Genomic DNA, 23911 nt, shown 5'->3' with positions numbered 1-23911 from the left:
ATTATACAGCTGTTCCTTGTGACCGTAAAAAATAACACGGAAACAAAATGAAAAATAAAGACGGACGAAAATAACATCAGAATGTTAGGCACAACAATAAGTCGTGGCGACTCTTGTAGGATCGTATGTAAAATAATGAATAAAGGGTAAATGAGATCACCAAGTTTAATCAACGAGTAACATTAACATTTTAGGATATATTTATGAAGTTGTTTATAGAGTACAGCATTTTTGCGTCACCAAACCACGAAACCATACACCACATACTGCATTTGCCGCTCCACAAATTGAGTTGCGAAAGAAAGCGTTCTCAGGCCTCGTTGGCGCAGTAGGCAGCGCGTCAGTCTCATAATCTGAAGGTCGTGAGTTCGAGCCTCACACGGGGCATGGCTTTTTGTTTTTCTTAATCAGCTGACGAGGACTAATTGGGTATGCTACCGACGTTTTACGAAGAAATGGTACTCATCGCCAATCATCCTACTACCATTTCTTCTAATAACAAATCAATGTGGTTGGAATTCCAGAACTTGTTTCACTGAACCTTTCCGTTCATCAGAAACACTAAGAAAGCAGCACTATCTAAGAGTTAGATTAATGAAATTGCACAATTAATGCATCATTCTTAAGGTAGTAATCAAACGAACAAAAGCAAATTCTAAAATTATTAGGACTTTTGGCACTATGAAGCCAAGAACTTAACAATCTGTACCCACGACAGCCACTAGATTCCGTTTTGGACTTCATTAAGGAAGTTGGATCGTGATACTAGCACAGGGCCAGTGGCGCAATGGATAACGCGTCTGACTACGGATCAGAAGATTCTAGGTTCGACTCCTGGCTGGCTCGTAATTTTTCCCAGGAGAAAAAACACGTGTAATTTTGTACAATTTTATGTGTTAAAATGAATAATAATGTTACACCCTCCGACCACCAGGTGTCACGAACAATTTATTTCCAATTTTTACATATTGAGCTAGTTCCTTCATCCACTTTGTACCTGTAAACAAACCCTTTTGGGTAAAAAAATTAAAAAGTCCGGGACGGCAAAATGTACACGGGGACAGCGAAAATTATAAGCTGTTTATCTCAACGCCTTACTAAAAAGCCCCTTCAGGACTATAAAGGGCAATACAATTTAAAAACGTGGTCTTCTTCCTAAATTATTATCGGTGCTAGCATAAATCGCTTTTTCAGCTATAACACTGCATTACCTTCGAAATAGACGAACTAAGAAAAACTCTATTTAAAAATTAGATACAATTATAACATCTAGGAATTCTTACCTTATAAAACGGATCTTCAGCTAAAGAAACTTTTGAAAGTGCCATTTGGCGACTGAAAGTTAACAAATTTCGAGTTTAGTAATGACGTAAGCGCGTTAGACGTCACCTGCCCAGGAGGTGGCGCCATTGCTCCACGGGAAAACTTTCCTGTAATTCTGCATTACAATGGTGCTTAGTTATAGTTTGCAAACGAATGTTGATAATGACGTATTAAATGAGGTAAGTTTGTTTAAAAGTCTGTGTAATGTTTAAAAAACCGAATGGTCACTCTGTGGTCTGATGGCGTTGTTGTACTTCATATTAGACTAGTTATTCGTTCATTGCTTTGACATATTTCAATATATATATATAGAGAGAGAGTTTATAAGTACACTCGATATGATATAGATTTTTATTGTACATAAAGACGTCGTGATTGAATTAGAAGCGGGGGAGGGAGCAGATGGAAGAGAGGAGGGCACTGGAGTCTGACAGTGGGCTCCGGGCAGACCGACTGCAGATGAAGTTTCCACTCACACTCACCCGGTGGGACTCTCAGGAATTCAAATTAACCGGCCAGACGTCACCGTGCGACTGACATGTTGCGATGTTTCGTGCAGACATACAGAACGTGCACTTGTTTCGGGTCATTTTGTTGTGCTTTGCACTTTTTCCGGAAGCTGGCTGTAGGTCAGCCGATGCAGGCAGCTGTCATGAGGTGAAGATAGCCTACATGATGCGCCAGATAGGCCCCGTGGAACTGGTGCCAGAAAGACCCGGTACAGGTAAGTCACTAAATAGTATTCAAATCATTTATTATTTTTAACGCATGGTATTTTTAAAAATAAACAACATGCATATTACATATAGAGTATTATGAATTAAATGTTATATTTTAGTAGCAGAGTACCCAAAAATTGTACCCAAGAGTTGAACTACTTCAACATATTTTACTCAAGTAAAAGTAAAAAGTAGCCGTTCAAGAAATTACTCAAGTAAAAGTGAAAAAGTTTACTCAAGTACTGAGTAACTAATCATTTAATATTACAAAATTACATAATCAAATGGACCAAAATATAAAGTTAAGTAAAAATTTTGCTATTTTAAGGACAGAAATGACAATAATTCACATAAGTAATAAAAAAAAATAACACAACCAGGCAGAAGAAATGTTTCCAAATCAATTTATTTCAATATAAAACTTATAAAACTTTAACAAAAACTGCAGGTGTGCGTCTGTGTCTGGTGAATTTTGGTTAAAACATGTTTGTTTTTCATTCAGTGGGTAGAAAATCCGGAAATTTTACTCAAGTAAGAGTAGAAATACTTCATAATAAAAATACTCAAGTAAAAGTAAAAAGTACAGCACAGTAAAAAATACTCCTAAAAGTAAATTTTTTCAAAAAGATTCCTCAAGTAAATGTAACAAGTTACTACCCAACTCAGATTTTAATAAATTATTGTTTGTGTTACGGGTTATGAGTGGTGCCAATTTATTTTCAGCTTGATGGTGTAAAAAGAAGAGCTAAAAATGCAAATTTATCTGTTTCACAATTTCACTTAGTTGTTTAATTTTAACAGTTTTATAATTTGTAAAGCATTCTTAAGAAATAACTCCTTTACATTTGTAATGATTTGCACTCATTTTTAGTGCAGACATTGTATCTTAGTGCGGTCAGAGAGCATTTTATTTATTTAAGTTAGTTATTTGTTTTTATGTGATTCAATAATGCAAAAAAGTGTTGTTTTTTCCATACAAGAATGCCAAAGAGTACATTTATTATATTTTGGAGTTAATTGGGTGCTTTTCAAAGATCTGAAGATAAAATCCTTCCGTATCTAACACCAGTCACAAAATGCAAAGATCGTAAATCAGGTGTGTGCCATTTAATATTTGATCGAACCAGTCTAGAAAAGAAAACAAACTTAAATCGACACGTCTACACAAAGTAGTCAAACAGGATGTGAAAATAAGTAAAACAAAAATATTTTTTCAAGTCTTTATGACTGCAACTAATATAGAAAATAGTGACAAAGTTCATAAAGGTCAGGGAGACTGACGACTTCTGACATTGCAATGATGGAAAAGAAAAAGGGAGTAATTACAAGGAAATGGGTGAAATTGCAATATTCAATAGCAATATTTCAATCATGTTTTCAAAATCTGATCTTTAGTCAAAGTGCAATCTTAAGTTTATTTAATGACAAAACTCCAAAACACACTGCTACTGTTGTAAAAGCTTCCATCTGTTTAAAAGAAATAAAAAATCTCAGTTGAACTATTGATTTTCCTTTTTCAGATTACAGATCTGAGAATATTTAAAACGGTGTTGGATAATCTGGAACAAAGCAGAGGAAATTTGGAATATTGTTTAAAATAAATATTCATATACACATAAGAAAAACATCCCTTAGAGATAGTAGTGGCATAAAATCTTTACATGTATCTTTTTGTTTCTTTTATCTAAAACTTTTTCATGTTTCACAGAAATGTTATGTGATAGAAAACAATTTACTTTCATTTTTTTTTTTTTTTTTTTTTTTACATTATTTGTTATCTAATTTAAACATATCACCAAAATTTCCTCCAAACTATTTAAAATTTAAACAATAGGAAAATTCCTGATGGAAAAAAATCCTATTAAGGATATTTCTGGAATAACTCTGAAGCATCAATATTCAGATTTAAATGTAAATGATGGCTGGAGCTTTTTTTAGACCCCACAGACTATATTTTGTGTTACACAGACGTCTATCTTTTTGGGCTGGGAAATGTGATCCATTTGGTACTCGGAGTGAATGACACAGATCTCGCCATTTCATTCAGCAGTGACTTAACAACATCATCAAGGCATTAACCTTTGCTAAATGTATGCTAACACTGCTTAATGGTCTGCTGTTATTATCTAAAGCATATTTTGTATTATTAATCTGAACTTAATAGATGTCATTTAACAAAGCTATGCATGAAAGAGCAAATAAATTTCTATTTCTGAGCCAAACTCTTTTTATTTTAGATGCATTGAGAAGAGATCTAGAGGGGAAAAGTTTGTATTTTTAGCAGAAGAAACCGTATTTTATGTGACCGTAGCAGAAAGAACAAGCGTTTTGACCAGATTGGTGTATTTTTGTGCTGTTTAAAAAGCCATAACAATGAGCTATTGGCTGGATAACTCAAACTCTGTTTTATAAAGTAAAACTAAGACATAAAAGTTAGCCGTCTTTTCGTGGGCTATATCATTTGCAGCCTCCTCGTTTTCGAAGAACGATTGTGCTTATGTGACAGTTTGAATCATTTAGATCTAACACAGCAGATGGAACTGATAGCTCAATGGTTCAAAAGTGCATTTTGAATGGCTAGGTCTTTTATTTAGCCAGTTTTTACTGTTTTTTTGGTTCTTTTTCTTACTTAGAACACTTTGCTGAAATTACATATCTTTGCCAGTTTAGTGCATTTTACTTGTCAGCAGTCCTTTTGGAAGATTACATGAGACACAAACCAGTAAGAAATACATTTTAAACAGAAATGGTGGTTTCATATTACAGCTGCAGTATGTAACTCTTTTAATCAGTAGCTGCCCTGGGCGGTTGCCCATGTCGCCCAGGGCAGCTACTGATTAGCATCTTGTGGGGGCCCCCCCTACAAGTTTTTTACATTAATAAGAATCGGTTTCACACAGTGGACACTCATGGGTTAATTTGCCCTATTGAGTGTCTGACAGGTGAGCCGCCGGTAGAGGTGGGTCAGGTTTGTTCTGTGTATTTTCTCGAAGGCATGTGATAAGTTAAACTGTGGAACAGATTGGTTTTCCCCAATCTAATTGCAAAGAAATAAGTGTTAAGGATAAATATTTTCACAGATTCTATGTCTCCTATTACACAGTCGGGACAAAGTGACAGTTTTAAAAAATGTGTAAAAAAAATACTTTCTATAAAAGTCATATATTGCAGCTTTAAGAGCTCGTATTAGTCTTTGTCATTGTTGCTAAAGGAGGTTGTGTTGGTAGGTTTTAAAAATGTTGATGCCAAGCGTAAGTGTGTGACATGACGTCTGTTATGTCTGTTCTGTTATATCACGTTCTCCAAATTACAAGCTGGAAATGCAACGTACTGTAACATGCTGCAATACACTGTAAAACATCTGAAAGTGGTTTAACTTGAAAGTGAAAGTCCACCTGCTGCCTTGAAAATGCAATTTAAGCCAACAAGAAAATTGTTTTGGTTTTAACTCAGAAATTAAAGTTCATTTAACAACAAGAGACAAGCTTAAACATTGTTTTTTTAAGTTTATTAATTGTGAGTTTTAACTTAATGCTGAAATCAATTACTTTTACTCACATTATCAAGTTATAATGACTACTTATTTTACTTTTGAATAATTAAATTTCTTGTTTCAAATTATGAGTCAAATTTCTGATCTGATAATGAATTTTATTAAACATTTTCTACTCAAAAACATTTAGTATGAACAGGACATTATCCTCAAGCTTTGCAGTAAAATGAACATTTTCCTTAATAAAACACAAGAGTCAGATCAACATAACGCACTTCCATCTCATGATACAAAGACATCCCGCTAAGCATTCTGGGAAAGAGTTCCCACTCCTGTCTTTTTCAAACTCAATTGGAGGTTTGACAAAATTAATAAAAGATTTATACAACTTACTACTGTACGTTTATCTTTCAAAAACTCACACATTTAGGTTCAAAATCTAAGTTGACTTAAAGAATAGAAGATAGACACAGCTAAATGCGGCTGGAATGTTTTACAGTGCAGCCGTCTGCTCCTCTGATGTCTCTTTCCCCCCTGATCTCAGTCAGCTGCCTGACAGCTTGGTTTGCAGCCATATATAAATGTCAGGCTGCTCAATGGGGACACATGCACAAAGACGCAACAGTCCATGCACACCGCAGGGATTGGCATGAGGGTGAAAAGTTTACCACTACTCTTGTCATCCTGTCGGCTCCCAATGGGATCACTATGCAATTAGTTTGGTGAAGCACTGAAGTGACTGACAAATCAATAAGAATTAGCCTTATAACTAATGTGGTGGTCAAAGTGCTAACAATGTTCCTCTATTTTATTTTATGACTTCATGCTGGATTGAATCAGTACCTTTGTTATCCGTTATTTATCCTTTTAGGGGAGCCGCTGAGAGTGTGTGTGCATGCTGGGCCCAGCTGCTGTACGAGTAAAATGGAGGACAGTTACGTGGCAGCTGTTCGTAGCGAGATGCAGCACAAGATGCGATCCTACAGCTTCGAACTCAAATACCTGATAGATGGACATAGAAAGGCCTTCCAAGGTAGGAGGGTGAAAGAGCACGGAAGTGGTGTGGATGATAAATAATTATTTGTGTCTTAAGTAATTAATGCCTCAAAAAAGTATTGAAAGTTTTCACGTTTTCTCAAATCAAGTGAAAACAACATGGAAATCAATGGAAAAATGTCTTGTTCCACAAAAAAATCAATATTAAGAAAGTATTGACTTAAAAACAAGCTACAAGCTCCTATATTTAGCTGAAAAGTGACTTGTAAGTTATTTTTGTGTTATTTCCAGTGTACTACTGTATTTTTTACTAGAAACTAAACCAGAAATACTTGGTAATATTTTGTGTTTTTACAGTGTATTTGCCATTATTTTGTAGAAAACAGATTTCAGTTTAACATTAAAGGTTTTTTGTTTGTTAATTTTTTGGGGAAAAAAAGTTATAAAAAACAACACAATAAATTTTATTGATCATGTTTGATTGGAAAAAGTAATAAAAAGACAAACATCCGACAGGTTGAATACTGTTTAAAGGCATTTTTCGGGACGGACTGATGGATGGATGGACAGACACTTTATTGATCCCCAAATTTTGGTTTTCCAGCGTAGCACACTATAAAAATTAAAAATAGGTAAATGAATAATTAAATAAATAAAATTATAATAAACATATAACAATAAATAACAATTGTAAAGCCTTAAGGAGACACACATCTCGCTCAGTATATTGCTGTTCTTCTTCTCCTGAAATCATTTTAAAAAATGGTCCAAGAAAGAAAAAGAAAAATCCATTCATTCATTAAATTTAATTAATAAGATATAATTTCTGCTTTTTGACCCTGAAACCAAAGTGGTCACCAGCAGCAGTCACAGTTTCAAGAACTGAACCGTTCTGTCAAGAGCCTGTCATTCTCACTTTGTGTGTTCATCATGAAATAGCCAGTTTGTGTCAGCTTATTTTGTCAGGCGCCTCGGTGGCTAGCCAAACAAACAACCGATGTTCGATTGAGTCTTTGAGGCAGCGAACTCTCAGAGGGAGCAGCGGAAAACTTTGTTACAACACCCGGCTCCCTTTCTCCGTCCGTCTTTGATAATCGGGTTTTGTTCTCGACCAATGAGATAGCGAGGGACGAAGAATGTTTACATTCAGTACGTATCTGCAGCAAAGTGTTGTTGCCGTGGGCAACAGCCGGTCTCTAACGGGCTGCTATGAATAGGAGGAATAATACTCTGCTTGTCCACTTGTCTCTCAACACCATTCACCACCGTGTGTGAGCAAGCGTATTTATGTGTGTGAAAAAGCAAAAAGAAGAGCTTGTAAGACTTTATGTGATTTTGTGCATAGATGTGTCAAGCTGTGTGGAGATTATTAGATTGGGTTTATTGATGGCACACATGACAAACATGCTTTGTTTTGTTTTGTTTTGGTTTTTGCCGTCCTGCATCACATCCCACCTCCTCCCAGGCTCCATTTGAATACACGCAGGCTCAGTTCCAGCTACTATTTACGCCCAAAGGATGGCTTAACCATCCATGGGTATAATTAATGCGAACAGCCATACACAAAGAGGAGCTAAACAAGACCAAAGGAGGCAGCACTGAAGACAGAAAGTTTGGAATTTGGAGACAACGTTCGAAACTTTAAGTAACAACAGAAATTAATTTAGTTTTTATGATGGGTGCAGAAGGTTTGTCAGAATAAAAAAGTATAATTTCTGTAAATTTTAGTAACAGTAGACTTTTGAAGCAAATGCTTTAAGCTGTCATACTTGCTGAACATTTAGTGCATTATTTTATTTATTTTTCGATATTATCTGACACGAAAATCTAAAAAATGTAGCATGCATTTATATTGAGCCCTTTGTAGTCGATATTTTGAAGAAATCCTCTTTTATTCAGTAAAATATCTCAGATTGGATGAATGAGAAGTGATTATAACCCACTGGAGAAACTGAGACATGTCGTGAGGCTTTCTTTATTTCTTGTGGGTCTCTTTGGTGTGCGTGTGTGTGCAAATATGCTGCATGCTTGCGTGTGTTTCTCCTGGCACTCTAAGACCCTTGCACACAGCTGTCGGCCAATCAGAGAGGGTAAAAAGCTAATCACATGTCCCCATGGGGAAGACTTTGCAATGTAATTTGACGCCGTATGTATTTGGGCTACCATCGCCCGGGCGTGGGTATGCGAAAACATAAAAGCTGGTCGCTCTCTCTTAGTCTGTTTTACTTTAAAGAGCACCGCCACTGCTGGCCCAAGCATGCTCTTCAACAGCCAGCCATCTGAAGAAGCATTGCTATTGCATTCAGTAATTATTAACTAAGTTTGTACTTATCCAGTGAATTTCCTAACGAGTCCCTTGGACATTCATGCAATGACAGCTGTGATTCTGAAACGCAGAGTCATAAACACAGAGAGAGAGAGAGGATAACTTGGTGAAAGTCAGAGTTAAATATGCATCTCTTTTAGTGTTTGTGTGTTAGGACGTCTTCAGACTGAAATCATCTTTCAAATACACACATTATCTGTCATCGCAGACATATAGTCTTTGACAAGTGGCGGTTGCTCTTTTTATTGACATAGGAAACATGGTGACTCACGAGACGGGGCCTCTCATTATCACCTGACTAAAGATAACAGTGTAGTGAAAACGAGCTCAAGGATGAATTAAGTTTGGGCTATTCTTGCTCACATGCAAGAGAATGAAGTCAGTCCAAGGTCGGTTAGGACAGGATTGTGTTTTTGAAAAATTGTTGTTCAAAAATTAATGTTCTTTTTTTTTTATCCAGCTACGGTTCAGGGTGGCTGTGAGTGGAAGTGTTTTACATCTATGCACAACTTCTCTTTAAGCTTACTAGCTCTCTACATAATTAAATGAGGGTATGACTCAAAGAGTCCAGTCCATTTTCCAAAGAGTATGTGTCCATGAGTCATCTTTGTACTTTTTCTGTATTTATATTTGTTAGGAACTGTGTAAGTTCAATACAGAACAATTTTGTGTTACTGACGGGATTTGTCTATTCCTAATTTCTTATGAAAAGTGAAATTAAGGATGTTGTGTAACAATAGGGTTCGTTTAACTATGAGGTAATTAGTGCTAAAGGCAATTATAAACACGATTCGTCATTTAGATCAAAATTACCAAGTTGGGGCACCACCTGATTACCAGGAAATGATAGCGAAAATAGATTTCAGTCTCATAAGGTTTGGTATTAAATAACAGCAGATGCAGGATTAAGTTTAGCACTGACTTTCTCAAACAGCAAGGCTCTGGTCACAAATATAGAGTAAACATAGACAACTTCTGTCCAAAATATAAGAATTTATCAACAAAAATATTTCCAGTTAAAATACTTTAATCAACAAACTCACTAAGCTAGTAACCTCTATAATCTATTAAGACTAGTAAAACTGTCAAAAAGTAAAACAATAAATGGATCAAATTATGATAGAAACAATTACCAATAAAATTATATAATCTTGTCACAATAACTGGTTTAAAATTCACGTTATCTGGATTAATTTGGAATGACGCCAAATTAGCATTCAGCTAAATAAGATTAGCTTGCACACAAAATAACTCAAAGAATGATATACCTTTCACTGCGAACATGTATGTTTAAAACCCAGATTTGAATTGAAGAATTTGGAATGAATCTGAACTAATTCAGATTAATCTGAATCGAATGAGTTTCAGATCAGTCGATAGCCATAATTAATGATTGTTTTTTTGTTTTTGTTTTAAATATCTGAAATCCTGCCAAACTGATAGTGTGACCTTTTCTCTTTTATCGATAGTTTTTACTTCATTCTGTTTTTTTGTTGTTTTTTTTTTTTCATTTTTAAGCAGCTATGAGGCACAGTGATAAACTCTTAAAGAGGTGCTGCGCAAGTTACTCACCAGGTTGTTAGTAGGTAACCAAAGAGTGAGTTAGTTTTGCTTAACTGATTAGTTTAACACTAATCTGAATTATGCTTAGATACTTACTAGATTTGAGAGATCATATTTTGGCTAGAAAACTGTAAAAACAGAAAATTTTTAGTCTAGTTTTTAGTGTAAATATATTACTCTTGAAATAAGACAAAACAAACTTACAAGTTTCTTTTCAGCAAAATATAAGAGCTTTTTTTAGGTTAATAATTACTTAATATTGATTAAAAAGTGCTAGATTTACTGACAGATTGTTTCACTAATAAAACATTTTTCCCATATTAGAAATAAAATAATCTGCCAGTGGAGCTAGAACTTTTTAAAATCAGTATCAAGAAATTATTGACCTAAAACAAACTCCTATATCTTGCTGAAAAAAATATTTCCACTATAAACTAGTCAGAATGCTTTGTAAGATTTTATGTTTTTGCAGTGTAAGTTAGGCCCTGTTTACACGACAACAATTTCGGGTGAAAACAGAAGAGTTTTGTTGATGGGGAAACGTGAATTGACGTGCTTTCAAGTAGAACTTTTTTTAAACACATGCGCACTTAGTTTCAAAGAACCTAGCACCAACTATTGGCGTGGCAAGAGCATTACACGTTTTCGATGTGTACCGTTACTGTGTAAACAAAGATTGTAATTAGTACGTCTTCATGTAAATGTGTTAACAGAAACGAAACAAAAATTCAGTTTTCGTTGGATCATTGTCATGTAAACAGGGCCTTAGATTTCAATCGGAAGGATATGAGAAGGTTTGTTTAGTCTGTTACCATGGTAATATTCTAAAATGTTGTCAGATGTAGCTCGAAGTAGCCAAGGTTCATTGTACCTGATCTTTTTTTCTGTCTTCCAGAAACCTTTGAGTCACTCGTGTCCTTCACATCGAACCTGACATGCAGTCTGTTTGACAGCGCCTACTCCGCTCTCGCATCGGACTGCCGGCTTCCTGTGTTCCAGCTGTTTTCCGACATCAGACGCCACCTTTCAGGAGACGCTAACTCCTCCCTCAACAACGCAGTGCGCCGATTTTATAACGATCTCTTCCCGCTGGTGTACCGCCGCCTGCTTAACCCTGGAATTGGCCGTCCATCAGCAATATCCCATTTATCCTTCTTATCCAACCACGATGACTGTCTGCGGATGACACAACAGGATGTCAGCCCATTCGGACCTCATCCTCGGCTGCTCGTCAGCAGCCTTTCTCGCGCTCTCGGACCTGGTCGGGCGCTGAGCCGGCTGCTGAGGCTGGCAGGAGAAGTTGTGAATTCAACAGAGAAGGTGACCTTATCCAGGGAGTGTGGACGGGGATTAGTAAAGATGCAGTACTGTTCGCACTGTAGAGGTCTAACGCTGATTCGGCCCTGCACTGGACTGTGTCACAATGTCATGAAAGGATGTCTGGTAAGTGTCTGAATGCTTTTGTAGATGCTTCTTAGTTTGAACCACAGGAATATAAATATATATACAGTATATTGCCATTTTCAGTTTCTTTTCACCTGTGTATTGGTTTGTTTCCATGTTTCAATTTATTCTATAGTTTTAGGAGAAACACAGATTAAAAACTATTACAAATCTCCTTCAAAATCTGCTGGACAACGGACACCACAGAAGAACAAAAAGATTGTTTGGAAAGAAAAGAACGTCTGATATCTCTCAACATGGCTATTTGGTTATTTTAAAGCAAAGCAAGGAACAAATACTGCAAACATGATATTGATGTTCCTATTTTATTTCAGCTGGCTAACTGATTCAGTAATCACATGTCATGGTAAATAATTCCTAAATATTGATTTAAAAGTGCTAGTGTCACTGGCAGATTCTTTCACTTATAGCAAGACATTTTTTCCATGTTATAAGTGAAATAATCTGCAAGTGGAACTACTTTTTTTTGGTCAATTTCAAGAAATCATCGACTTAAAACAAGTTCCTATAACTTGCTGAAAAGATATTTTAAAGTTAGCTCTTATTTGATGTGTACTGAAAATGTTAACACTAGAGTCAAAAAAGGATGCATGTACGCTATATGGCTGAAAAACATATAGCGTTTGTTTTTCAGCCATATAGCAAAATCGGTAGTTATTAATTGTTATTGTTGTTATTGTTATTAATTGCTTTTTTTTGTTTTAAATATCCGAAATACAGCCAAACTGGTAGTGTGACCTCTCCTCTTATATCTGCAGTTTTCTCTTCATTCTGTTTTTTTTTTATTTTTACGCAGCTATGAGGCACAGTGGCAAAATCTTAAATTGCTGCTGTACAAATTACTCAACAAGTTATTGCTAGGTAACCACAAGTTACTCAACAGATTGTTGCTAGAAAACCAAAAAGTGAGTTAGTTATGCTTAGCTGGCCGTAGGAGGTTGAGAGGCTGAAGCCTTTCCTCTGCCTACATTCCCCAGAATGCTGTGCAGTTCCGGCTTGGAGTTCTGTGAATATTCTATAAATTGAATTTTGAACATTCTATCAAACATATCTATTGTCACTGATCAATAGATAATAGAAGCAGCATTCAGCTTCTATACACCACAAACTTGCAGAAAACTGCAAAACAGCTGAAACAGGGAGTTCCTTTAAATCTTGACTAAAAACCCAGCTGTTTAGAGTTGCTTTCGAAAGCTAATCATGAAACATTAATCAATAATCTGATGTGAAAAATGTAATGTTGTTGGCTGTATGTTGTATGACTTTGTATTTTTGTGTTTGTATGATGTAAAGCTCTTTGAAATGTCTTGTTGCTGAAAGGTGCTATACAAATGAAATTTGATTGATGGATCACTTGTCTATTGCGATGTGTATATAGTTGCCCAGTTAGTTTGTTAATAACTAGTAGGTTTATTTTATTTTTCATGTCTGTCTTTTTGCTTCCTTAAATTCAGGTGGGTGTTTCTGAGCTTGGTGCCCCCTGGGGACGCTTGGTGGTATTGCTCCAAAGGTTAGCTGCTACTTTAGCAACCAGCAGCAACCACAACAGCATGGAGCTAGCTCTGCTGGCAGTTCGAAACCATGTGAATGATGCAATACTGCACGCACAACTGCACGGTCCACGAATCACAGCTACAGTAAGAATAAAATTGGGTTTGAGTTTCTTTTTGCAATAAAAGGTTGAAAAAAAAACTAAGTTGGGATTTTTTTTCCCACTGAAAATTATTTGGACATGTCATCATTCTCCTGTAAATATTATATTTTAAATTTGAAGTAACTCCAGCTTAAATTCACTTAATAATAGAGTCATTTGAATGTTGGACACAGACTGAGAACGACCGTGGGTTTCTTTCAGCCTGGCAGTTGGATCTGCTTGTACCTAGATGGGCTAAAAACAGCCTTATTCTTCAGGGATTCTGGGGTTCCCCTCAGTCTGCGTGTGTTCGCAGAAACGTGTGAGTGTGAATACAGATCTAGTGCCAGACAAAGACCGTCGTTGGCGGGACAACCGATACCCAGAATGCTGCTTGGTTCTGAGTGATGAGAAAGTTTCTGTGGCTAATCTGTGGACAAACAAACGGCACACAAACAGAGGCAGGAGTGTGCGCGCGCGCACACACACACACACACACGCACGCACGCACACACACACACACACCACCCACCCCACGCACGCGCACACACACACACATGCACACACACCCCACACACACTGTTGGAGGAAAAGATAGAGTCACCATCCAACTATGAAAGACTCAGTAGAGTAGATTCCTGAGGTAAACAAACATACACAGGCATAAGAACGCGGCTAATTGCGCCATAGAATGAAATAGCACTTCATTGAATATCCGCTGTCATTTCAGGAGAAAGCGTTATGCGCTATGTGCATTACAATGTGTATGACAGAAGTGCTTTGTTCATTTGTTTTTGTTCAACAAAATTTTGATTAAAATATTATACAAAAAGTAATGAGTGCTTTCATAATAGAACAAATTAAATTAACCATAGTGCTTCTCACATAGGGAACATTAAATGTAAAAGGATTTATCATGCAAAACATTGCTATTTGCCAAGTTATGCTAAGAAGTGGGGCTGCAAATGATAAGTGAATTAAGAGCTGTTTTTGGAGCCGAAAGAGCCGGCTCTTATTTAAAAAGCCGAAATTCCCATTACTAGTATGCAGCCAATATTTGGGACAAAATAGCAACACCGTGGTAAAAAATTTCAAAACTTTTTCACCTTTAATGCGACAATGATCTAATTTAACGGAACCTCAAACAACTCTGCCAGAAGGAAACATTTTAAAAATAATAATAGTATAATAGCTGGTAGCGCTAGCTGCGTTTCCATTCACCATATAACAGCGCAAATTAAAATAACGAAAATAAATTTGCTTTATGGAAACACAGCAATTTAGAAAAAAAGCCGACATTTTTTTTGGCCGTTTTGAAATTGGTTTATTTCGCAAAATTGCAAAGGAAACACTTTTTTTTAAACGTCAGACGAGTCACATGATCGACAACCAGATGTTGCCACTGGCGTAACCCACGAAGAAGAAAACCACAGGAGGTAAATGGGATATCATGGCGCGGCTTGTTTTTAAAAATGATTTATCGCATGAACACACTTATCAACCTGTGATTATAATTGCTAAATAGAACCACCGTAACGTGCCATTTAAAAACTTTCACGCTCTGAAATTTTATTTTTTCGACATTAGCGGAATAATAGCCAAGTTTTTGCGCACATTTGTAATGGAAACGCAGCTACTGTTGCTTTGCAGCACGAAGATTCTGCGTTCAAATTTCAGCCATGGGTCTTTATGGGGTTTACATTTTCCCCCGTGGCTAGCTGAAATAGTCTAATAAATATGCGCACTTTTATGACTAGGATGCTAACATAATGTTAGACATTGACTTGATAATATCAGATACAGCTTTGTTAGCTAGGTTTTGCACAATAATAAGGAATCTGACTTTGATTCGGTGGATTTAATAAAGAGATTAAAAAAATAAATATATAAAAGAGGAAAGTTTTTTGTTTAATGTAAAAATGTATACATTAAATGTTTTTGAAAAGAAGACAAGGTTTTCAATTAAACTAAAACAATTAGATTATTAATACTCTTCAGATGACCACATGATTTTCTTTCACATTAATAGTAAGTTTGGCTAATTCATTCTTAACATTTAAAATTTTTTATGAAGCAAATTGATAGGTTTATTTTATCCTAACCTGCAAAGAATCAGCCAGAGACAGAGATTAGTTTTATTTTCTTTTCTGCAGAACAGGAGAATTGAGAACAGACGCGACGAATCGCTGTCAAACACTGTCTGAAATCAATTCTGCTAGATCTTTCTTTGCATTTCTCTTTATTGTATAGAAAAAGGAGGTTGGGCTTCTTCACACAGAGAATTGACCAACCGTCTTTACATTCTGGACCCTCCTATGGACATGCCCTTACAAGGGCATGTGACTGACCACAACTAATCAGTTACATATGGAACTAATAACACATGAATGTTTAACGTTATCAGCTTCCAGGCAAACATCCTAAACAAAGTTAATAATATACTACAAAAGAAAGAGAAGTTTAAGTAAATATAAAAAGAATAATAATATGAGAGTAATAATATGAGAAGAATAAAAATGAGAGTAATAATATAAAAAGAATAATATGAAAACATAACATGTAAAATAAACTCATAAGTAAATGAACAGGAGGATAATTTTTCTAACACAAATGTCTGTTGCTTTGGATGTCTGCTTAGAATAAGCATTAACCTCTGGACTCACATAGACAAGCCTTGGGTTTTACAGTTATAGTTTCTTCTTATAGTACATATCTTAAAATAAAATTTGTGATTTGTTAAATTTTTTTAAAACCTGAAAAGATTTTATGAACGGTATTGTTTTTTTCTTCTTGAAAATAGATCAGCTCTCATGCAAACTGTCTACTCTGTAGGTAGAGAAAGTTTGTGGACCCCAGGAACCTGGTTTCATGCTTATGGATAGGAAGTCATCCCAAATACACCCTGTTACCCGGGCAACACTACTCACCTCAAAGAAGTCGGCGGTAACTCTGCCTGCTTCACCTCATCGCCATTTGCAGTCGCATCCCCAGAAGTAAGTTAAGTCCGGCACCTCTCAAAAGTATTAAATATGCTGTTAAACTTCTTTAAACTATTTCCAAAAATGTTCATTAATTCTCTTGAGATTTTATGTAGAAATATGTGATATTTCTACTAATAAAAATCTTTAAAGTGTGGCATACATTCACATATTGCTGTCTGGTGTGCTCCTATCTGGTATTCATGATGCTGTTTGTTTACTTGTGTTCTCTAATAAATCTCTAATACCTTCATAGATAATTTCTAATTATGCCAAAAATAAAACAGTCACAGTTGGTGACTCCTAAAGAAAATTGGTTGCACTGTATAGTTTATTTAGGAGAATAGAAGTAAAACAGGGCAGAATGCAAATGTAAGTCATATTTTTCAGGTTTTTATTTATGAAAAAGCAAAAAAAAACACAAAACATCATCTTTGTGTTGCATTCTCTGGCCAGAATAATTATGTTTTTATGTGATAGATTAGCTAGCATATAATTGCAATAAAACACAATGAATTTCAGGAGAGTAACTTGGGAAAATGCTGAAGGGAAATTAATACTCTTTCAAGGCCCTGAAAATTTGATGCCGTTCTTTATTTATGGTTAAAATGAGGAAAGGTATGAAATATTTTCTTCTGAATTGTACCTTTCTTCACTGCAGGTCATTCCCCCTTCAAGGTGCGAAAGGAGACAAAAGTCGAAGCCTGAAAAAACTATCAAGGTTAGGTGTTTATGTTTAGATAAGTGTTCAAATTTTTTGACTTTTTAAACGGGTTTTTTAGCTAGCTATTTTAGCTGTTTTTGTTTTTGATCTAGTAGTTTGTTTTTTTTTTTGGTTAAATATTTTCAATCAAGTCTGTTAGATAAACTGGATTAGATTTGTCAAACTGATCATCATTGTCTGCATTTCAATCGCTCAGCTTTGTACTGAAATCTGTAATTTTTTTTCAGGGAATTTGAGATCTCCATCCAGCGGTACCAGTGGTTTTTGTCTGAGCTGCCAGAAATGCTTTGTGAAAGTGAAATGGAGGTTGAGCAGCACACATGCTGGAGTGGTGAAGATGTTGTAGAAAGGTACATTGGCTGTATTGTGTCTTTTGTTTTAAGCATCTCTCACTATGTTTAGAACTGCATTCTCCTACATCTCACGTATTTGTAAAAAAATGTAAGGTAAGCACAGATTTTGCAAAATTTTTAGATTTTTGCTTGAGTAAACAAAGACATTGACCAGTGATGCTTTTTACAAAGTAAGTTTCCTCTTGGTACATGCATATATTAGACTCCTGCATGTTCAAAATTCATTATTCACGTATTTACCAATTTACAGATTTTTCTGTTAGGTAATTCCAACATATTTGTGGAAAATTAGCTAATTCTTAGTATCTAAATGACAAAATTTCTGTTAAAAAAAACCCATAAAATGGGATTTTTGCACAAAAAAGATTGCTCCTTAATAGGTTGTTGATTTCAAACCTGCTATGTAGCAAATAAAGAAAAAATAATATTTTTATGTTTTCTAAAGTTATGACTTTCAGATGCTGTTCATTTGTTTTAGGTAAGTTTCTTTATCTGATCATTTCTTTTTTCCTCCATTTTTCCTGCTTTTAATAGAGCAAACACAACATTTATTAAAAATGATGCACATTTTAAAATTGAAATAAAATAAAATAACTTGCCAATAGTTTAGTAACAGCAGTTCTGGAAGAAGAAAATAGCTGAAATTCTAGCAAACAATGTTTTTTTTTTGTTGCCTACAATTAATCCCAAATTAAATCTTACATTTAGAATTATATTCCTTTTAAAAAGACTTTGGGTCTCAACACAAAGTGAGAATTTACATTTTAATAAAAAAATGGCATGTCAAAAATTATTCACACACTTCTTAATAATCAGTGGAAAAATATTGGTTGGTATCAGAGCGAATCAAACTGTTCTTAAACTGCTGGCTAGCTTTTAGCGTTTAGCATGTTTCCTCTGGTATTTTGATGATTTACCTTTAGTGTTGAACGCCAAGTCTTTCATGCTGGAATGCCTCCTTGTTTTCATCCTAATCCTTAGTTTTGTGGGATAGAAGGAAATTTATTCAATATTCAACAGTTGATTCTGAGTCTCAGTGTGTTCTTGAACAAGCATTTAAGTGGAATGTTATAGAGGAATGCGATCGTCCATTTTGCATGTATGATGATACCACATCCTGGCAAATGTGCAGGACAGTGTGTTCTGAGCTGTATTTTGTGTGTGTGTGTGTGTGTGAGTGTGTATGACCATTTGTCCTGTTACCAGTTTAAGCTGCCAATGTAATCACCATGAGAAAGACTCTGAAAATGAACTCTCTAACCTTAACAACCCTTTTACCCCCCATCGTCCCCCACCTTGGCAACTTCTTGGAATAACACACACGCCCACACACTACACACGTATCCCTGTCCTTTAAAGGGGGAGGGTTATATAAAATCACATTTTTTGAGCTTTGCATCATGTTGTAATGTTTTTCACTCATCAAAAATATAATGGAGTTTTGATTCTTTCATGCATATTTGAGAAATTCTTTAATCTCCCATGGCAACCAGTCAGCTGTGCAAAACGCCTGAGTGGATGTAGCTCCGCCTTTAAGATGTAACCCCTCCCCCACTCAGCTCCTTCAGACCAGCCAGCCACATTTAGCAAACACCTGGCGGATCTGCTGAGCTCGTTATTGAGCTCGTTATTGTTTATTATTAATTCACTTCTCAGTGAAACGCTGGTAAAAATGTTTCTGAAGGGTTAATAAAGGAGCCATGTTGTGGTGACTTCCTGTTACAGAAAGAGCAGGAGTTTTTAAAGAGACAGAGGTCCAATTTCGAATCAAAGTCAATTTCTCTTAAGGCATAATTGATATATCTTGCAATTTTATAACAACTGAAGGTAACAAAGTTACTTAATTGTGCTATAAAATGGCACAATGTGCCTGTATTTTATGTCAGTTTGCCTCATGGTGGAATTTAATAATAAAATCTTAAATAAATTATGAGACACTAAACATGCTGGAGTGCAAGATGACACAGTTGTCATCATTGTCACCATTGAGCATGAGGTTCAAATCCTCTTTGCATGAGTTCTTGCCCAATGATGACTGAATATCGGTACCAATACGTCACAACAAAATGGGTCTGGAAAATGAATGGATGGAGCTAAACAAACTAACTACTTCCATTTATTTCTGTAAGAAATAAGATATATGTGTCTTAAGGCTTTATTAAGTATTGAATATTACATTAAACTACAAAACTACAAAGAAGGAAAAAAATCATTCTTTCCTTCACAATCGGCCAACAGAAACTAAACCTCCCATCACTCTGCATTTTTTTGATGCTTAGGAGATTTAGCTTCAGTAATCGTCTGTCATCGTGTTCTTTCTTGTTCCACTCAAAGGACTAGAAGAGATGTCGCTTCTGGCTGGAGTTGGACTGCAGCCAGTCTGAGCCTCTTTGACCTCTTTTCATCTTCTTCTCCTTCGTCCATCTATCCACCCACTGATTCATTCATCCGACCATCCATTCATGTCTCCGTCCGTCTATTCAGACCTCCATTCATCTCCACCGCCCTCTGACCCACTTCACTTACAAATGTCTGCGTTGGTGAGAGTATCTGTATGTGAGAAAAAACACTGGATGGCAGTAAATGATGAGAAAGTCTGAGACTGGATGATGGAGGAGAAGAGAAGACATTGCCTTTTCTTCCTAACTACAAACCTACTGAGGCCTCTTTCTAGCGAATAAGAACTGTTGGATGTTCATCCATAATTATCAGTATTTTCTCAGATATTTTAGACACCATATAATTGGGAAAGCTAAATACCTTGGTTTTAACTTTTTCCTATTACAGAAAAATAGTGTCACCAACACTGAGGCAACTCTGAGTCACTTTAGGAGGAAACTGTTTAGATTTTGCCTCTTGTTGGAGTTTGAAGATTCTTGTTGAAGTGCAGGAAACCTGTTCACCCGCTCTGGGTTGCAGCACATTGGAGTAGGTTTGTACTTCCATTGAGATTTTTATTTTTTTACTTTTCAAAACTTCATTCCTGCCTTTCTGGGGAGAAATAATGCTTTTCTTTTTTGTTTGGACAACTGTCTATTCTTGTGTAGTTTGGACAGATCTTTGGCAATATTTTTCACATTTTGCCATTTTGTTATGATGTGTAACCATAGCAACAGGGTGTTTTACAACAGGGAGCAGCTAACTAACATTGGAGAAGCTGTAATAATACCACAGCTTTTATTTCATTGCCTTTTGGAATCAATAAAATATTTTTGAATTTTCAGTGGAATTGTTGTGATTCCAGTTTGATTGCTGATGTTGCTTTTTAACGGCTGCAGTCTGTTGTTGTCTATCTATGGATTGTGACATTTATCCACAGTGTTGGCCAAGCTGTTTCGTCTAATTTTTGTCCTGCCAGTCCCTTAAATCTTCTGGAGAAGTTTTGTTAAAGTCGTCGATGGAGAACAGAGCCATCTTGTGCTGGTTTTGTATGTCAGAAAATAAAGTAAAAACTCCACAGTTCTTAAATTTGCAGTATTCCAGTTGTGAGGGTAGAGAGGATAAAATTTGCTACCAATATCTGGGTTTATAACTTTCAAAATGCAAAACGGAAGCAAGAAACTGAGAGAAATTTTACTTAAGTTGCGTTTGTTTTTCTCTTTGTAAATTCTTCTTTTAACATCAAAACAGCCGAAGGTTTGAGTCAGTTGAGTCAAAACCAAACTGATCAAAGAGACTCGACGCTTGAAAAGCTGATGGCATAAAAAATTACTTTCTTTGTTCTCTGAAGTATTTAATAAAATCTCCGCACAGACTTTGTACATCTTCAATACCCTCTTCATAAAATCTACTTTTCATTTAACAGTTTTGTGGCTTTAAGTCAATATTGCTTTAGGCCTTTCTACTTATCTGATTGGTTAGCATACATACTTTGATTAGCTGCTAAGTCATGCTGCAGCAGATTTTCAGATTTTTATGGACGTGCTGAAAAATGTGATCTTTTACATAATTTCCTCACATTTCGATCCAATTGAAACAAATTTTTTAGATAACAGAAAGAAAACTCTAGAAGCCCTGTTAGGGATTTTTGTTTATTGATGGTCTCATTTGCGTAGTGTTTTTTAATCTGAAAAGATGTCAAACATTTTAATGCAAATGGAAAGTTTCTAATCTTTCTTGAATTTAGTGTCTTAACAGCAGAATTTTATGGCGCTGCTGCAATAAACACTCGATCCTTGCAGTGGAAAATAAAAATACACAAAGCCAAGTCACGTAGAGTGAAATGAATCAGCAAAGGCTCTGTTATATTTTGTATTTGAAATATTTATGCTATAAATTTGTATTGAATTAAGGTTTTTTTAAGTACTGCAAATTGGTCTTCTAGGGGAAACAGTATAACTTTCAGATAAACCCAAAAGACGTGCTAAACCCTAAAGGACCCTTTAAATGTTTTCCCATCAGATGACAGAGCATATTTATTCAGTATTAGTAGCACATTATTGGTTAAAAAAATGACACACATCAATTGAGAAAGCTAGGAAAATGTGTAATACAGTTTCCATTTGCATAATAATTTTTAACAAGCAAATAAACCCAGTATTTAGGTAATCAAGAACCAAAATGTGAAGATTTTATAGAACACGTAAACATCTTATGGATTATTTTTCAGGAATTGCATACCCTAATTAAAACATTATCTGAGTACTGCCAAATAGGGAGGCTGAAATATAGTATTTATATTTCTTTTTGTTTTTTAATTGAAAATTATTTATTTCCCAAAGTTAAGACAATGTAGACGGGATATCATTTTGCAAAAGTTAAATAATTCTTTTTTTCTATAAATGTAACAAAATGAAATATTTTCACAAACTGTTATTTTCATTGCTTAAAGTATACGTATATAGATGCTTACCAGGGGCATAATTTAAATTTAAACATTTGAAGTGAGACTTCTCTCATTTTGTGGAGACGCTTTCTATTGTGATAGCTTTTTGCTTCCAGAAGGGGGCAGTATTGCACCAGCATCCCAAACTGAAGAGAATATAAAATATGAAGCTAAGTCTCCAGGAACTATCCAAACCGCAGCATTTATTACCAACATCCAGGACGTCCAGAAGCACAAGTGCATGCTTCAGATGTTTGTAATGTTGTGCTTGTATATAAATAAAAAGGGTCATGGATGCATGTGTGTGAAGTTAAATAGCAGAGATGCTGAAATGACTAAATCTCACTCAGTTGTTATTTTCGCTTCTCTTCTGTAAATCCGTGTTTGCGTCACACTAGAAACACTTTAAAATGCTCAGTGTGGATGAAACACACGGAGGAATCAGGGATTGATGTCTGTGTTCGTTGCCACTGGCAGCCTTGAAGAATCCGACGGCTGCGGGAACGCGCCGTTGTCAGACGGGTGATTTATGTCTGCTGCTGTCCGGATCTTATTAAATGTCACTCATAGTCACATCTCGCTGTGGCACAGCCACTGCAGTATTATCATTTGGTGTCAAACACCCAGTAGCCGTTCCATCTGTAATCTGCCCAAAAAGCCCATTTAAAGGCCTGACAGGTTCCTATTCACTCAAGGGAACAGCACATACTGGACAGAAGAAAAGGCTTTTGATAAGAACATACAATTTATTTTCATATGAAGTAAAAAAAAAAAAAATCTCCTCTTGCAAGATTTGTTTTCTTTAAAGCCTATTATTTAGCTTTAGCTGATCAGTTATGATAGTGATAATCAGGAGTTGTTTTTTAAGACCTCTACTTTCAAAAGAGTTTTTTTACTTGTCTAGTCAGAGACAGCATGTGTTTCACAGTGTCTGGAACTTTGTTTTCTTTTGTCCCCGACCTTTAGTTTCCTCGTTATAGTCTAAAAAAATGGAAGAAAATCAAGTTTTTCTGTAAAAATGTAAGAAAAAATACAACTGTAGGCTAGAAGTAAATTAAGACACCCCTATCTCTGTAAACGCTTAAGATAGCTGAAATCATTCAGCGCTATCAAACACAAAATCTTACCAAGTATTTTGTTCCAGTTTCTAGTTCAAATATTTTATTATATGAGCTACTTCTCAGAGCAGCGCTGCTAAAAATGTTAGCAGTGTTTAGTCTAGAATCTAGAGGGCCACATAAAAAGCTGCGGCGGGCCAGATTTGGCCCATGGGCCTTGAGTTTGACACTTATGCCGTAAGTGAAGCTTCAGAAATAGCAAAAGTTTTTAAAGAGACAGAAGCCCAATTTCAAGGCGTTAAATTACAAAATCAAATGTCTTTTAAGTCTTATTTGATATATCTTGCATTTTTATAACAACTAAAGTTAACATACATAATACCGCCCCTTTAATATACTGTTGGTCAAAGTTTAAAAGGTTCATAGTGTCTATATCTTGGTTAAATTATTTGTTGT

General features: G+C 35.6%; 1 protein-coding gene and 2 non-coding genes across 4 annotated transcripts in view; all 3 read left to right on the top strand.

Annotated features, from left to right (window-relative positions):
• Window positions 1-314: 314 nt before the first annotated feature.
• Window positions 315-387, top strand: trnam-cau (transfer RNA methionine (anticodon CAU)). The gene has a single exon. It is a non-coding gene; the product is annotated as a tRNA-Met (tRNA).
• A 386-nt stretch (window positions 388-773) lies between these two features.
• trnar-acg (transfer RNA arginine (anticodon ACG)) lies at window positions 774-846 on the top strand. Its single transcript has one exon. It is a non-coding gene; the product is annotated as a tRNA-Arg (tRNA).
• Window positions 847-1413: 567 nt separating this feature from the next.
• LOC114151165 (glypican-5-like) overlaps window positions 1414-23911 on the top strand; it is a 58091-nt gene continuing 35593 nt past the window's right edge. The window contains exons 1-8 of one of the 2 annotated variants that reach the window (XM_028028193.1): window positions 1414-2047; window positions 6407-6568; window positions 11316-11863; window positions 13339-13521; window positions 16350-16510; window positions 17157-17216; window positions 17447-17569; window positions 19907-20757. In XM_028028193.1, the coding sequence (XP_027883994.1) occupies window positions 1870-2047; window positions 6407-6568; window positions 11316-11863; window positions 13339-13521; window positions 16350-16510; window positions 17157-17216; window positions 17447-17569; window positions 19907-20084 (1593 nt within the window). In that variant the 5' untranslated portion in view covers window positions 1414-1869 and the 3' untranslated portion in view covers window positions 20085-20757. Of the gene's footprint in view, window positions 2048-6406; window positions 6569-11315; window positions 11864-13338; window positions 13522-16349; window positions 16511-17156; window positions 17217-17446; window positions 17570-19906; window positions 20758-23911 lie in introns of those variants that run through there. The other variant, XM_028028192.1, reaches the window with a different exon arrangement.

The sequence above is a fragment of the Xiphophorus couchianus genome, chromosome 9 (assembly GCF_001444195.1).
Source record: "Xiphophorus couchianus chromosome 9, X_couchianus-1.0, whole genome shotgun sequence".
NCBI lineage: Eukaryota > Metazoa > Chordata > Actinopteri > Cyprinodontiformes > Poeciliidae > Xiphophorus > Xiphophorus couchianus.
This window is presented reverse-complemented; position numbering and strand designations above follow the sequence as displayed.